Raw genomic sequence first — 15934 nt, 5'->3', positions numbered from 1 at the left:
TCTGTGAAGGAAACTATGCTGCATGAAGACAACAGAATCATTCCCTCACTGGATGCAATCCAACCATCTCAACTGACATAACAATTTATTGATGTCCTTGTTTCTTGTCAATGAAGTTAGTTGGAGATGAGAAAGGTCTACCTTTCCAAATCATATTTGACTGCATGTAGAATAACTATGAGACCTCACCTCAGTTCCCTTAAATGGAGTTTGTCAGTAAATCATGTGCGTAAGCAGCAACATTCTTCAGCCAATGTTAACCGATTCGTCTACTTGACGCAAGGTCCTACCAGCTGTGCACGCACGGAGCAGCTCGAGCTTCTTTCACCATCGAGTATGAGCATCCTCATCATCGGACAGGATTTAAGAGCGCGTTCTAAAACTCGTTGGAATGTTGTTATTGCATTTGGATTCATATGATTTTAAATGTAATACAGATTTTTTTTAAACCACATCAAACCAACTAGCCGATTCACTTCTACCCCAGTCTTTAACTCTGAGAAAACCTTTTAAGGTAAGGTAAGGTTATATTGAAACGTTATGGAAACGTTCAACGTGGGCGTTATTTGTGTTTCCTGCATAGTAGCCTATCATCCTTATGCATTAATATTAGTGTTTATGATACCGTTATAAACATTTTATATTATTTGGTTATGTTATGTTATTTTTATTGTTAATAATATTCTGAATAATGCATGTAGGCACTGAATAAAGATCCTGTTACTTGGATCTGTTTTGAAAACTTGTGTTCCTGGGTTTTAGTCTAAAGATGTCACTGATGTTTGGGAAAGCAAGGAGTTGTAACTTCTCTGCTATCCCTGAGGGGGGACAACCTGAGGTCAATGTGGTCATCCTTGGAGTGAAGGGCTCAGGAAAATCAGGTGGCCCACCCATCTTTTCCCCTTTCTCCTTCATATGCTATTGGATTGTTTTAGTGTTTATTGTTCAAACATTAGTGATGTTTAGGTTGGTTTCATATTGTGTTCTGCCACTTAATATACACTGAGTAAACCAAACATTAGTGATGTTTAGGTTGGTTTCATATTGTGTTCTGCCACTTAATATACACTGAGTAAACCAAACATTAGTGATGTTTAGGTTGGTTTCATATTGTGTTCTGCCACTTAATATACACTGAGTAAACCAAACATTAGTGATGTTTAGGTTGGTTTCATATTGTGTTCTGCCACTTAATATACACTGAGTAAACCAAACATTAGTGATGTTTAGGTTGGTTTCATATTGTGTTCTGCCACCTAATATACACTGAGTAAACCAAACATTAGTGATGTTTAGGTCGGTTTTATATTGTGTTCTGCCACTTAATATACACTGAGTAAACCAAACATTAGGAACTTGATTTGTCATCCCTAGTATTTGTAGTGGAGTAGATCCCAGTTTTGTTGACATTTTATTACAGTTTTGATAGTTTGTTATTCATGAAAAGCAATCTAGTCCTATCTGATATTTCATGGGAGTGTTTATATAAAAACAGGGTTCCCATGCCCCATTTGGGACACTAGATTGTACAGTGTGACAGACTGACAACAAAGAGCTGAATCTAAACAGGAAGTGAATGATTCCCTTCTCTCTTTTCAGCGTTGACTGTCAAATTTCTCACCAAGCGCTTCATCAGTGAATATGACCCCAATCTAGGTAAGCTTCCATTTGTTACCTTCAGAAATAAAATGCAATTGTCAAGAAATTTCTTTGTTAAATAAATAATTTTGGCTCTGTCCTAACATCCCCTCTAGTACCATTTAGAATCACGCTGTGCATTGGGAATGCCTTTTATGGTTGGCTAGTATGGACATTAAAACACCTCTGTAATAGTTTGTGTACACTAACTATACAAGAATCGACAGATGCACTTTCAGAGAAATGTACAATAAACTTGTTCATATTGACACATGAATGACTGTATTGTGATGTTGGGTCCATGTTGTGACCTCCATGTTGTGTTCACTGCCATCTAGAGGATACTTACTCTTCTGAGGACATGGTGGACCAACAGCCTGTCGTTGTGAAAGTTATGGACACAGCTGACCAGGTGGGAAGAGTCTTTTTTGAAAGACTATACTACTGCCGTTGTGCCCTTGAGGCACTGAACTGCTCCAGGGGCGCTGCTCTGCCGCCGGCGCTGTGCCGCGGTTGGATGATGTGACAGAAGAAAAAAAGGTTTTCAGATTTGCATTGAACACAGAGACAAAGGATGATAGTGAGGAAAGATAGAGGTTGTGTCAAAGGGCAGTAGGTCGGATCCAAACCTGAAGACGTGTGTGCCGTAGGCTGGGGCATTACCATTACAAGAACCGGGACACAATGACACATTTTCTGTGCAAATGGAAACCATTTGAAGATGTATTCTAAATCAATTGATACGTCTTCTAAAGCCTTTGTCACTAATTGTTTTGAAGTGATGACCTTTTCCCCTTCTCTGTCTCTCCCATCAGGACGGCCCAGTGAACTGTGAGCGCTACCTCTCGTGGGCCAGTGCCTTCCTTGTGGTCTACAGCATAGACAATAGACGGAGCTTTGAGGGCTGCCAACAGTACCTGGAGGCCGTCACCGTCCACACCAAGGCCCTGCAGCCAAAGACCCCCATTATACTGCTGGGCAACAAGCTGGACATGGAGAGATACAGGTGTGTAGTGAATTGGTGGGGTGGATGGAAGTCCGAGTGGGACTCAAACCTGCAACTACTCGTCTGTTAGTGTAATGCCTGAGACATTAGATTCCGGTATTATAGCGACTAAGTATTGCTGCAGGCGCTCAGAGCTCACTACTGGCTCATATCAGCATAGTCAGCAGCAGCAATACATACCACAGTAGTTAGACATGGAGAGATACCGGTGCAGAAGTCTTGCATGCCAAGATGTCTGTTTAAGACTGTTAGAGACACAGCTGGTGGACGGTTAAGAGATACAATATAACCCGGTTCATCCCCACCAAGGCGGACCTGCGATTCAAACCCACACCACAACGACATAACATACTCCAAAAGCCCAGGCATGTCTTGGTCCGGGCCGACAGTGCTTCCAGGAGGAGTGATGCCATCCCCAAAGTTCTGTTTTGGCCCATAGCCTCTCAAGTAACACCAAAGCGTTTTGCAGCTCTAGGTCTACTTGTGGTAGTCATCTGAAAGCCTGAAATGAAACATCATGTCAGTCCTACTCAATGTTAATGCACACCCCCATCACTGCTGCATGTGTGGCAACCCAAGCCCTCTTAGCTGGTGTTTATGGAAACAGTCATGTTTATTCAAGCACTTCCAGTAAAGTTGATTCATGGCAAGACTCCAACCACTTATATTTGTCTCCCAGTGTAAGATGTCTTCATGTTGCTATATTTATCCAAAACATATAACGTACAGAAATGTATGAAGCAATAATGGCCAGCAGACTTATAGCCACTCCAACACACCTTCTTTTTTTTCTAGGTGTAAGATGTTGTCATGTTGCTAGTAACAAGGCATTTCTTTGGTTCCATCAGGTGACGTCCTGACAACTGATAGACAGAAATGTTCTTGCCATGTTGCCAATGAAACTTGTCTAGAACATTAATATATATATTTTTAAATCTCCCCAATTTTGATCTTGTCTCATCACTACAACTCCCCAACCAGCTCGGGAGGCAAAGGTTGAGTCATGTGTCCTCTGAAACATGGCTCGCCAAACCGCGCTTCTTAACACCCGCCCGCTTAACCCGGAAGCCAGCTGCACCAATGTGTCGGAGGAAACACTGTTCAACTGACAACCATAGTCAGCTTGCAGGCACCCAGCCTGCCACAAGGAGTCGCTAGAGCACAATGAGCCAAATAAAGCCCCTCCGGCCAAACCCTCCCCTAATCCGGACGACGCTGGGCCAATTGTGCACCGCCCTATGGGACTCCCGATCACGGCCGGTATGTGACACAGCCCGGGAACGAACCCTTAGTGCCTTAGACCACTGCACCTCTTGGGAGGCCCAAACATCAATATGTTATGTTTGGAGAATATTGCAACCATGTTCTGTGTATGTTTGGTGGGACAACGATGGAATATTCTCCAAACCCACAGAAAACTGGACACATACATGTAAATGTTCTTGCAATGTTCCCATGAAACATGTCTAGAAAATGTATATCTTAAGTCCTGAGAACATGGTCACCGAGTTCTGGGTTATATTTGAATGGAATAATCTCTTGGGACATTCCTATGAAAACGTTAGTTTATGACCTAATAAGACTTTTAAAGGAACGCAGTCTAAAGTTGTGGGAAAGTTTGTTGTTAGCTAAGGATGTAGGGTGTGTGATTGACTAATGATATGTGCAAAGTTGGTACATTATAGTACTGATTATAGGGGTCAGTGTGTTTTGGAGCTGTTTAAACTAAAGGGCTTCTCTTTTCTCTCTCTCCCTCTCTCCCTCCTGCTTTCTCTTTCTCTCTCTCTCTCACTCTCTCGCTCTCCTTCTCATCACTCTCTCGCACTCTTCTCTCTCTCCCCACTGGTGGGGTGGATGGAAGTCCGAGTGGGACTCAAACCTGCAACTACTCGTCTGTTAGTGTAATGCCTGAGACATTAGATTCCGGTATTATAGCGACTAAGTATTGCTGCAGGCGCTCAGAGCTCACTACTGGCTCATATCAGCATAGTCAGCAGCAGCAATACATACCACAGTAGTTAGACATGGAGAGATACCGGTGCAGAAGTCTTGCATGCCAAGATGTCTGTTTAAGACTGTTAGAGACACAGCTGGTGGACGGTTAAGAGATACAATATAACCCGATACAATATAATCTCCCCAATTTTGATCTTGTCTCATCACTACAACTCCCCAACCAGCTCGGGAGGCAAAGGTTGAGTCATGTGTCCTCTGAAACATGGCTCGCCAAACCGCGCTTCTTAACACCCGCCCGCTTAACCCGGAAGCCAGCTGCACCAATGTGTCGGAGGAAACACTGTTCAACTGACAACCATAGTCAGCTTGCAGGCACCCAGCCTGCCACAAGGAGTCGCTAGAGCACAATGAGCCAAATAAAGCCCCTCCGGCCAAGCCCTCCCCTAACCCGGACGACGCTGGGCCAATTGTGCACCGCCCTATGGGACTCCCGATCACGGCCGGTATGTGACACAGCCCGGGAACGAACCCTTAGTGCCTTAGACCACTGCACCTCTTGGGAGGCCCAAACATCAATATGTTATGTTTGGAGAATATTGCAACCATGTTCTGTGTATGTTTGGTGGGACAACGATGGAATATTCTCCAAACCCACAGAAAACTGGACACATACATGTAAATGTTCTTGCAATGTTCCCATGAAACATGTCTAGAAAATGTATATCTTAAGTCCTGAGAACATGGTCACCGAGTTCTGGGTTATATTTGAATGGAATAATCTCTTGGGACATTCCTATGAAAACGTTAGTTTATGACCTAATAAGACTTTTAAAGGAACGCAGTCTAAAGTTGTGGGAAAGTTTGTTGTTAGCTAAGGATGTAGGGTGTGTGATTGACTAATGATATGTGCAAAGTTGGTACATTATAGTACTGATTATAGGGGTCAGTGTGTTTTGGAGCTGTTTAAACTAAAGGGCTTCTCTTTTCTCTCTCTCCCTCTCTCCCTCCTGCTTTCTCTTTCTCTCTCTCTCTCACTCTCTCGCTCTCCTTCTCATCACTCTCTCGCACTCTTCTCTCTCTCCCCACTGGTGGGGTGGATGGAAGTCCGAGTGGGACTCAAACCTGCAACTACTCGTCTGTTAGTGTAATGCCTGAGACATTAGATTCCGGTATTATAGCGACTAAGTATTGCTGCAGGCGCTCAGAGCTCACTACTGGCTCATATCAGCATAGTCAGCAGCAGCAATACATACCACAGTAGTTAGACATGGAGAGATACCGGTGCAGAAGTCTTGCATGCCAAGATGTCTGTTTAAGACTGTTAGAGACACAGCTGGTGGACGGTTAAGAGATACAATATAACCCGATACAATATAATCTCCCCAATTTTGATCTTGTCTCATCACTACAACTCCCCAACCAGCTCGGGAGGCAAAGGTTGAGTCATGTGTCCTCTGAAACATGGCTCGCCAAACTGCGCTTCTTAACACCCGCCCGCTTAACCCGGAAGCCAGCTGCACCAATGTGTCGGAGGAAACACTGTTCAACTGACAACCATAGTCAGCTTGCAGGCACCCAGCCTGCCACAAGGAGTCGCTAGAGCACAATGAGCCAAAATAAAGCCCCTCCGGCCAAACCCTCCCCTAACCCGGACGACGCTGGGCCAATTGTGCACCGCCCTATGGGACTCCCGATCACGGCCGGTATGTGACACAGCCCGGGAACGAACCCTTAGTGCCTTAGACCACTGCACCTCTTGGGAGGCCCAAACATCAATATGTTATGTTTGGAGAATATTGCAACCATGTTCTGTGTATGTTTGGTGGGACAACGATGGAATATTCTCCAAACCCACAGAAAACTGGACACATACATGTAAATGTTCTTGCAATGTTCCCATGAAACATGTCTAGAAAATGTATATCTTAAGTCCTGAGAACATGGTCACCGAGTTCTGGGTTATATTTGAATGGAATAATCTCTTGGGACATTCCTATGAAAACGTTAGTTTATGACCTAATAAGACTTTTAAAGGAACGCAGTCTAAAGTTGTGGGAAAGTTTGTTGTTAGCTAAGGATGTAGGGTGTGTGATTGACTAATGATATGTGCAAAGTTGGTACATTATAGTACTGATTATAGGGGTCAGTGTGTTTTGGAGCTGTTTAAACTAAAGGGCTTCTCTTTTCTCTCTCTCCCTCTCTCCCTCCTGCTTTCTCTTTCTCTCTCTCTCTCACTCTCTCGCTCTCCTTCTCATCACTCTCTCGCACTCTTCTCTCTCTCCCCACTGGTGGGGTGGATGGAAGTCCGAGTGGGACTCAAACCTGCAACTACTCGTCTGTTAGTGTAATGCCTGAGACATTAGATTCCGGTATTATAGCGACTAAGTATTGCTGCAGGCGCTCAGAGCTCACTACTGGCTCATATCAGCATAGTCAGCAGCAGCAATACATACCACAGTAGTTAGACATGGAGAGATACCGGTGCAGAAGTCTTGCATGCCAAGATGTCTGTTTAAGACTGTTAGAGACACAGCTGGTGGACGGTTAAGAGATACAATATAACCCGATACAATATAATCTCCCCAATTTTGATCTTGTCTCATCACTACAACTCCCCAACCAGCTCGGGAGGCAAAGGTTGAGTCATGTGTCCTCTGAAACATGGCTCGCCAAACCGCGCTTCTTAACACCCGCCCGCTTAACCCGGAAGCCAGCTGCACCAATGTGTCGGAGGAAACACTGTTCAACTGACAACCATAGTCAGCTTGCAGGCACCCAGCCTGCCACAAGGAGTCGCTAGAGCACAATGAGCCAAAATAAAGCCCCTCCGGCCAAACCCTCCCCTAACCCGGACGACGCTGGGCCAATTGTGCACCGCCCTATGGGACTCCCGATCACGGCCGGTATGTGACACAGCCCGGGAACGAACCCTTAGTGCCTTAGACCACTGCACCTCTTGGGAGGCCCAAACATCAATATGTTATGTTTGGAGAATATTGCAACCATGTTCTGTGTATGTTTGGTGGGACAACGATGGAATATTCTCCAAACCCACAGAAAACTGGACACATACATGTAAATGTTCTTGCAATGTTCCCATGAAACATGTCTAGAAAATGTATATCTTAAGTCCTGAGAACATGGTCACCGAGTTCTGGGTTATATTTGAATGGAATAATCTCTTGGGACATTCCTATGAAAACGTTAGTTTATGACCTAATAAGACTTTTAAAGGAACGCAGTCTAAAGTTGTGGGAAAGTTTGTTGTTAGCTAAGGATGTAGGGTGTGTGATTGACTAATGATATGTGCAAAGTTGGTACATTATAGTACTGATTATAGGGGTCAGTGTGTTTTGGAGCTGTTTAAACTAAAGGGCTTCTCTTTTCTCTCTCTCCCTCTCTCCCTCCTGCTTTCTCTTTCTCTCTCTCTCTCACTCTCTCGCTCTCCTTCTCATCACTCTCTCGCACTCTTCTCTCTCTCCTCACTCCCCATCACCCTGTCTCTCCCACTCTGTCTTTCAGGCAGGTGAGTAAGTCGGACGGCTCGGCCCTCGCCACCCGTTTCGGCTGCCTGTTCTTCGAGGTGTCTGCTTGCCTGGACTTCCTGTCTGTCCAGCGGGTCTTCCATGAAGCTGTGAGGGAGGCCAGGCAGCTGGGCGGCAAAAGGAGCCCCCCGTTACGTCCCCTTTACATCAGTGAGGACAACAAGCCATTGTTCAGCCTCGCCACCGTGCCCCCGTTCACCACCCCCTGCTACAAAGAGCTCCCAGTGCCCGCCACCGCCAAGCTGGTGACGGTCAAGTCATCACGGGCACAGAGCAAACGGCGGGCACCCACGCTGACGCTGCTCAAGGGCTTCAAGATCTTCTGATGAGTCGATGGAGAATGAGACCAGACATAAAGAATGGAAATTTGAGACTTGTCTCAAACTTGTGCTCAAAGACTTGAGACTTATGCTCAAACCTTGAGACTTAACTTGGACTTGTGCTCAGAGATTTGAGACTTGACTGAGTGTCTCAGGCTCGAAGACTTGACTCAACCTGGACTTTCCTAAAGTGACTTATTGACAAGTCTGCCATAGTGGCTTACAATATGGACAAGTGAGAGAACTGTGAAATAGGTTATGAGAGACAATGGACTGTGTCATTGAAAAACAGAACAAAATGGAGACAGAATAACATACAACCAAGCCATCAACATACTGTATGCAGCAGAAGCTGTCATGGTGATATCACCATCACTTCGTTGGAGCGTGTACCAAAACGTCATGATGACTTACTGCACCTTCAAGTGAAGAGATGGAACACTAATTATCAGAGCTCCTTGAGAGATGGACAGTAATGGACTGGTGTTTAAACTGTCATTGTGAATGTTGAATTTATATTGCCAAAGTTTTCAAAGTTTGTCTTGAAGTCAGTTACTGGGACAAAGTTATGTTAGTTGCCAAATGTATTGTGGTGATTGGAGTGCATATGACGGTGATGGTATGTTCACTGTAGTATAGATTGCTGACACTATGCACATGTATTTTTATATGCATTTTAATAAGCTTTAAAGGAAAACTCATTTTATCGAATGAAGACATATTTTGTTCACATGTTTTAAGTTATTTGATGTTATAACACAAAGTAGTAAGTCAATCTTTGAGTAAAAGGCCCAGTGCAGACAAAATTCAGTTTTTCTGTGTTTTATATTATATTGTACAACAGTTGATGAAACTAACACTGTAAAAGTGTGAAAAAATGTGATCAGTGTAATTTCCTGATAGGTGCTGGTTTCTAATCAGCAGGTTTGCATGGCCGCGAGTTTTGGCTTTCCATGGTCACATCACCATGCTATAAATTGGTTCATAGACAAATAACAAAGACTGTTCCAAACATCTCTGCCAATAACAGCTAGTTTTCAGTTTTCCCCTCCCATCTCAGACCACTCCCAGACAGTCTGAGCGAAATTCTTGCTTGAGAAATATGTTTTTGCTAAAAAGCATTTTTAGCCAATTTTAATGGAAATCCATTACAGTAAGGTACTTAATTGCAACCCAGTAATGATTTGATATTGATATCAAAACAACTGCATTGGGGCTTTAACTTCATACATACATCGTTTTCACGAGATGTGGGCGCCCTCCTCAGGCTCATCAGTGTAACAACGGTTGCATTTAAAAAAACTTAAAACACAGTTTTATACTATTGTATGCTAATGCCATCCCAACCAAAATGACAAAAAAGAACTATTTTGATATGAACAGTTTTATTTCCTTATTGTAAATACTGCAATTGGTGGAATGCTTTTATAACACAATGAAAATGTATCTTACATATGGAGAGGTAGTATGATGACAAAAGTTAACCCACTGAATTCTGTTTTCTGTCCAAAACATCTATATGTGGATACTCTCTCACAAGAGCTTTCCACTATACTCACAGCAAGATAATTCCAGTTTGTATTATATTAGGATCCCGATTAGCTGATGCCATGAGTTCAGCTAATCTTCCTGGTGGCCAGCATTATAACTAAAAATACTTTACAAATAGAATTACAAAAGAGATGTATAAAGAGAAGTTTGATCTTCCAATTTTAATGTTATCTCAGACCATGTTTAGTTGCCTTTTAGTGTTTCCCAAGTAGACTACACTTGAATAGCTTATGACACATGATTTATAAGTGTTCCTACATACTGTCAAGAGACATAGGAAAACTCTTCACTACACTATAAACAACACGTTGCACTTCTTCATGACCAAAAAACAACATTTACTAACTATTTGGTATCCTAAATAGTTGGTTGCGATGTTTCGACGGCCAGCAATGTTTACAGTAGATGTATATTCCAAGCATTGCTGAAACTGCAACCAACAAAGTACTTGTGAATGATGACTGTGATACTGCACATCTTGTACACAGCATTATTTGTAGTAGTTGTATACCCTTTTCACACTACTGAGCCAAGTCAAGCTGTACTGCGCTGGCATGGTTATGCATCCACCAATAAAATATCTGAGCCAGCACAGTACGGTCTGGCTCAGCACAGTAGTGTAAAAAGGGCATTACAGTAATTAAACAGACAGTGGTTGTTTAAGTTACAGGTCAAAATAAAACAACTTAAAATGACAGTTATGCCTAAGTAAATAGGAGTTTCTGTTCTGCCTCTGCAGAGGAGCAGTAATGAGGAACGTGGCTGTTATATCTCTCTCCTTCATCCCTCTACCACCACTCCCTCTTCTGCCTCCTCTTTCTCTAACTCCTCCACCACCTCTTCTTTCTCTACCTCAACCACCTCTTCTTTCTCTACCTCCGCCAACACCTCCACTTCCCCCTCAGGCTCGGGGTACAGGCTGGACACGTTCCCGTCATTCCAGGTCACCACAATGTCCCCCGGTTTGAGCCCCTCTACCTCCCCGTTGTCCTGGAGGGGCTTGGCCTGGCTCACTGGGATCTCAGATTGGCTCATACTGACCTGGACAGAGGCGCTGTTGACGGGTTTGACCTCTGAGTTAGTTCTTTGACCTCCAACTTCCGTGATGATGACCTGTAGTTCTTCCGCCTCCGGCTTCATGGCCAGAGCCGCCGCCTTGTACTTGGCTATCTTATTCCTGTTTCTGTGTGGAGGATGATGGGAAATGTAGTCACTGTGGTGTAAATAAAGATGGCCAGACCAGCACACACAAATATGGAGATTGCTTTTGTTTTCTTCCATAATAGGTCCTGTATTTAGGTTCCACAGAGCCTTTGGTTGCATCCCAAATTGAACCGTATTCCCTACATAGTGCACTACTTTTGACCAAGGGCCATAAGGCTAGGGTGTTATTTGGGATGAACACTTTGTTTGGATCATTTACTGTTGTTGACCATAAGTATCTTCACCACACCATGTTTCATAATTGAAGACACATGAGATATTTCTTGTTTAGAATGACAGTGTATTACATTAGTATTTTTTAGTTGAGTGGGTAGACATTGGTCTACTTAAGTTGAGTCAGTGTCAGATAGGGGCTTACTTGTTCGCCATGGAGCCCATTCCCAGAAGCAGACAGCCCAGCAGAAGGGCAGCGAAGGACAGAGCCAGCATCGCAAACTTCCAGGGAGTTGCTGTGATGACAAAAACACACAGTTGTAACTGCGGAAAATCTTCCCACCGTTATAACCCCACAGGACATTTCAGAGGTGATCAAAGACAAAACATTGGAACTTGGACCAAGTGTGCACTTAACAGCTTTTTTTTTTACAGACTTGGAGCCTTGGCGAGAATAAAAGTTTACTACCATGTAAATCTGACTAAGAGAAAAAGTGCTTCACTATAACCAATCCCTTTATGGAGGCTTTGGGATCAGATCACATAACTGACACCATCACCACTACAGTGCCATGGAAAGTAAAAACTGATTAACCGATTAACTAACATATTGTAAGAACAAACTGCTCAGTAGGATAACGTAATGGAGCTGGATAACGCAATGGAGCTGAATAACATAATGGAGCTGAATAACATAATGGAGCTGGATAACGTAATGGAGCTTGATAACGTAATGGAGCTGAATAACGTAATGGAGCTGAATAACGTAATGGAGCTGGATAGCGTAATGGAGCTGGATAACTTAATGGAGCTGGATAACGTAATGGAGCTGGATAACATAATGGAGCTGGATAACATAATGGAGCTGGATAACGTAATGGAGCTGGATAACATAATGGAGCTGAATAACATAATGGAGCTGGATAACGTAATGGAGCTGGATAACATAATGGAGCTGGATAACGTAATGGAGCTGGATAACGTAATGGAGCTGGATAACATAATGGAGCTGGATAACATAATGGAGCTGTCATATCAAATAGCTTACTTAAGAACAATCCAATCATATCTATTTTACATATCTATTTCCCAAACAATGGCCATGGATCAGTTTGCTACCCCAACATTAACCTAATACAACACTAATAATACAATTTTCACACTATCAAGCCAACCTTATCTGTACTGTGCTGGCTTGGCTATTTTCCTTCCTCATTGTCCTTTCCAGCAAGGCACAGAACAGCTTAGCTCAGTTTGGCTCAGCTCGGTAGTGGGAAAAAGGTACAATAGCTTTGTAAAGAGCATAACTTACGGTCCTCAGTGCGATAGAACCATCTGAGGAATTCTTTCTGTTCATCGGTCATACCAGGAGGCCCCGCTTTCTGCTCTTCCGCAGGTTTCACCTCAAACTCATCGGGATCGCTCGATGCCCTTTTGGATCCTGCAGGTGCCAATACAAATATACAAACACATGTTGCATCACCATCCCCTGTGTTAGTTTTTATGCGGACAAAATGGTGGCCACAATGGCACCATGTGGCCAAGGTGGACTGGGGGACTATTGTGGAACGACATTGAGTTAATATCTTCTAGCCTAGGTTTGAGAGGCCCATGCTGTATCACTTCACACAAAGCCTCAATTTAACAACTGCTAACTTGTGATGAAGTCAATCATTCAAAAGGAGATGAAAATGTTACATTATTTTCAACATCATGAGTGCTTATTTGGCTCATTCTAGAGCTTCACTCATAAGTCAATTTACACAAAGATCCAATTTCATGCCATGAGGATTTGTTATACAGTCAGTGTTAAATGTAAATTAAGCGATTAAAAAACTATTGAGGCAACAACAATCACTTACTGAGCCTCTCCTGGCATATATCCCCTTCATCCAGAGACCTCCACTTGGTCTGCTTGCTCCTGTGGGACAGCGTCAGTCGTTTCCCGTCTGTGGAGAGTTCCAGAGAACTGTTCTGACTGATCAGCCTGTTCAACTCACACCCCCACCGCAGCCCCCCATCACCCCTGTGTCCCCCATCCTCTACCCCCTCACAGGGTACAGTCTGGACAGGGTCAGAGTGGTGGGCCGACAGGCACCTGGAGGTCCCCACACGCTCCAGGAGACTCTGGTCCCTCCAGATCCACTGCTGGAGAACTGAGTCCAGGTTGCATTTATTCAGCTGAACCAGGCCCGTCTTGGGGAAGTCCTCCAAGCACAGGCTGTGGAGTGTGTTGTGGATCATGAAGCTACTTACTCCTGGAAATGCAGTATAGTGGACATGCACTGTTGTGAGCGTAGTGTTATGACAAATCAAAAACATGCTTCCACTTGTTGTTGTGGTTTAATGGCTAAATGAATCAGGGGATTTTTGATGTTTCAGTGAAAGGTGTACGTGTGAAGGGATAGCATTACCTGGCAAGAGGAGACAGAGTTTGATCCACACACGAAACATGTCTGAAGTGGATGAAATCTGCAATGACTGTTGACATAAATCAGAATGACAATGTATTCCCTTAGTCAAGAATACAAGATCAACACTTACACATAATAATAATCATAGTTATGTAAATGTAACTTTTATTATGGCTTGGTTCCCATTATGGCTTGGTTCCCATTATGGCTTGGTTCCCATTATGGCTTGGTTCCCATTATGGCTTGGTTCCCATTATGGCTTGGTTCCCATTATGGCTTGGTTCCCATTATGGCTTGGTTCCCATTATGGCTTGGTTCCCATTATGGCTTGGTTCCCATTATGGCTTGGTTCCCATTATGGCTTGGTTCCCATTATGGCTTGGTTCCCATTATGGCTTGGTTCCCATTATGGCTTGGTTCCCATTATGGCTTGGTTCCCATTATGGCTTGGTTCCCATTATGGCTTGGTTCCCATTATGGCTTGGTTCCCATTAGAAAGTTGTATGGTAGTATTCCTGGGATGGTAGTATCTAGCACACCTTTTTACTGGTCTTCTCAACCGTCAAAAACAATGCTTTAGTCTGCGTTGAATTAGTGGACCAAAGGGAAACATACACATCCACCTTATAAACTGAGAGTTTATCCAAAGCACTGCCTTCTTTGTGCCGCAATTCCATCTCTACACTCAAAACAACGTTGAAAGTATGTAGAGGCATTGTACCTTGCTAATTCCATTATGTACATGTGTATTCCATTATGTACTGTAATAGTGTGTATTAGGCTACAATATTAGGTCCTGAAGAAAAATATTCATCATCAAGTAAACTATTTAGAAAAGTTGTCCATCATTGCACTTTTAACGCCGATAGCGAGGCTCCAATAAAATGTTAGAGGTTCAATCGAAACATACTCCTATCCCATCAACAAATTCAAATGTAAATGTAGATAATCTAATGGTTGACTCTATGTGTGTATAGTACACATCAAAAGATGATGGTTATCAATCATATTACCCCAAAGATTCTATTAATTATGATCCAAACATCCTATCAATAAAAGTTGCTATAAGCGTTAACAATCCAAACAAAAAAATATACACTACAAGTCCTCCTAACCAATGGCTATATATCATTAATTTAAAAGTTTTTAAAAAAGTATATACCAATTGCAGACAGTAGCTTTAAAGTAATGAAAACAATTTACTCACTTACCAGGGGCTGTTTCTCACACAGCCTGACTCGGAGAAGGGAGGTAGTGCAGTAGGGAACATGATTCTACCTGTTGAACATACACAACGCAGAGGAGAGGCTTTCCAAAGTGCATGTGGGAGGAGATTGGTTCATTGAGTCTCTTGATTATGGCTATATGGCATCTGTAAATGTTCCCTTTATAGCTGGGGATATGGGGACTTTTTATGTGGTGCACTGTGTTCTTCATTTATTAAAGAATGCATAGTCTGGAAGTAGTTGGATGTTATTGCTAGAGAGAAATTTTGAGACGGGTGAAACATCCTTATAGTGATGGCAGTCTTTTCTTTCTCAATGATAAGAAGTTATGAATGCTTCATTAGGCTGCTGTAAACTACTGCATAGTGTACTGCACCATAACTGGGCCTACTTCATTACAATCTTCTCCTAACTAAATGGAATGGAATCAATCCTGTACTCAAGCTTTTAAACTCTACATTGGGGGGGCATTATCCTTGCATCGACAAGGTCAGTGACCAGGGTTGCTTGGTTACTGTTTAGTTAGCCTTGCTGGGACCTTGCCATTGCAGTTTGTAGACATGGGAGGAAAACAGTCTGTGTTTGGTCAAACATCTGGCATATGTGGAACTGTCGTGATATCTGTCTGTTAAACAAGAGACTTAAAGGGATTTTTATTTCTTTATGGCAAGTATGTTTTACAGTTAAAGGTAAATGACCTCCAGGTCATCTACCATACCTTAGCAGATGAGAAAGAAGTAGGCTGGCCTTTTAAGTGAGTGAGTTCAACTGTTTTGTGAACACAAAGACATTTATTTGCCAACACTTTAAAAATCAACAGGATGAGGATACTCAAATAACAAATAATTTTGTTGGTTGGTTGTGAAGATACCCTAAAAACACTACTTCGATACAGCTACGA

At 43.0% G+C, this 15934-nt stretch overlaps 2 protein-coding genes across 3 annotated transcripts; one reads left to right on the top strand and one right to left on the bottom strand.

Moving 5' to 3' along the window:
• Positions 1-277: 277 nt before the first annotated feature.
• Positions 278-10693, top strand: rasl12 (RAS-like, family 12). Its single transcript, XM_020473010.2, has 6 exons — positions 278-514; positions 763-881; positions 1600-1656; positions 1977-2050; positions 2454-2644; positions 8123-10693. The coding sequence occupies exons 2-6, from the start codon at positions 770-772 to the stop codon at positions 8469-8471; spliced, it is 783 nt and encodes a 260-aa protein (XP_020328599.2). The 5' UTR covers positions 278-514; positions 763-769; the 3' UTR covers positions 8472-10693.
• Positions 9832-15139, bottom strand: si:cabz01068815.1 (Solute carrier family 51 subunit beta). 2 transcript variants are annotated; one of them, XM_020473014.2, is made up of 6 exons: positions 15019-15139; positions 13808-13874; positions 13256-13651; positions 12706-12834; positions 11599-11689; positions 9832-11199 (listed from the first exon to the last, which is right to left on the bottom strand). In XM_020473014.2, the coding sequence occupies exons 2-6, from the start codon at positions 13845-13847 to the stop codon at positions 10797-10799; spliced, it is 1059 nt and encodes a 352-aa protein (XP_020328603.1). In that variant the 5' UTR covers positions 13848-13874; positions 15019-15139; the 3' UTR covers positions 9832-10796. The 2 variants fall into 2 exon arrangements, with proteins under 2 accessions (XP_020328603.1, XP_020328604.1); XM_020473015.2 differs by having other exon boundaries at positions 15015-15132.
• Positions 15140-15934: the final 795 nt, after the last annotated feature.

Source organism: Oncorhynchus kisutch, unplaced genomic scaffold, assembly GCF_002021735.2.
Source record: "Oncorhynchus kisutch isolate 150728-3 unplaced genomic scaffold, Okis_V2 Okis03b-Okis08b_hom, whole genome shotgun sequence".
Lineage (NCBI taxonomy): Eukaryota > Metazoa > Chordata > Actinopteri > Salmoniformes > Salmonidae > Oncorhynchus > Oncorhynchus kisutch.
This window is presented reverse-complemented; position numbering and strand designations above follow the sequence as displayed.

Bases quoted from the DNA above. Each gene is read 5' to 3' on its own strand.
- si:cabz01068815.1 (XM_020473014.2), bottom strand. From the start codon at position 13,847: ATGTTTCGTGTGTGGATCAAACTCTGTCTCCTCTTGCCAG. The intron at 13,652-13,807 runs GTAATGCTATCC...CTGCATTTCCAG, and splicing joins ACTCTGTCTCCTCTTGCCAG to GAGTAAGTAGCTTCATGATC. The intron at 11,690-12,705 runs GTAAGTTATGCT...TTGTCATCACAG, and splicing joins GTTCTATCGCACTGAGGACC to CAACTCCCTGGAAGTTTGCG.
- rasl12 (XM_020473010.2), top strand. From the start codon at position 770: ATGTCACTGATGTTTGGGAAAGCAAGGAGTTGTAACTTCTCTGCTATC. The intron at 882-1,599 runs GTGGCCCACCCA...CTCTCTTTTCAG, and splicing joins GAAGGGCTCAGGAAAATCAG to CGTTGACTGTCAAATTTCTC. The intron at 1,657-1,976 runs GTAAGCTTCCAT...ACTGCCATCTAG, and splicing joins TGAATATGACCCCAATCTAG to AGGATACTTACTCTTCTGAG.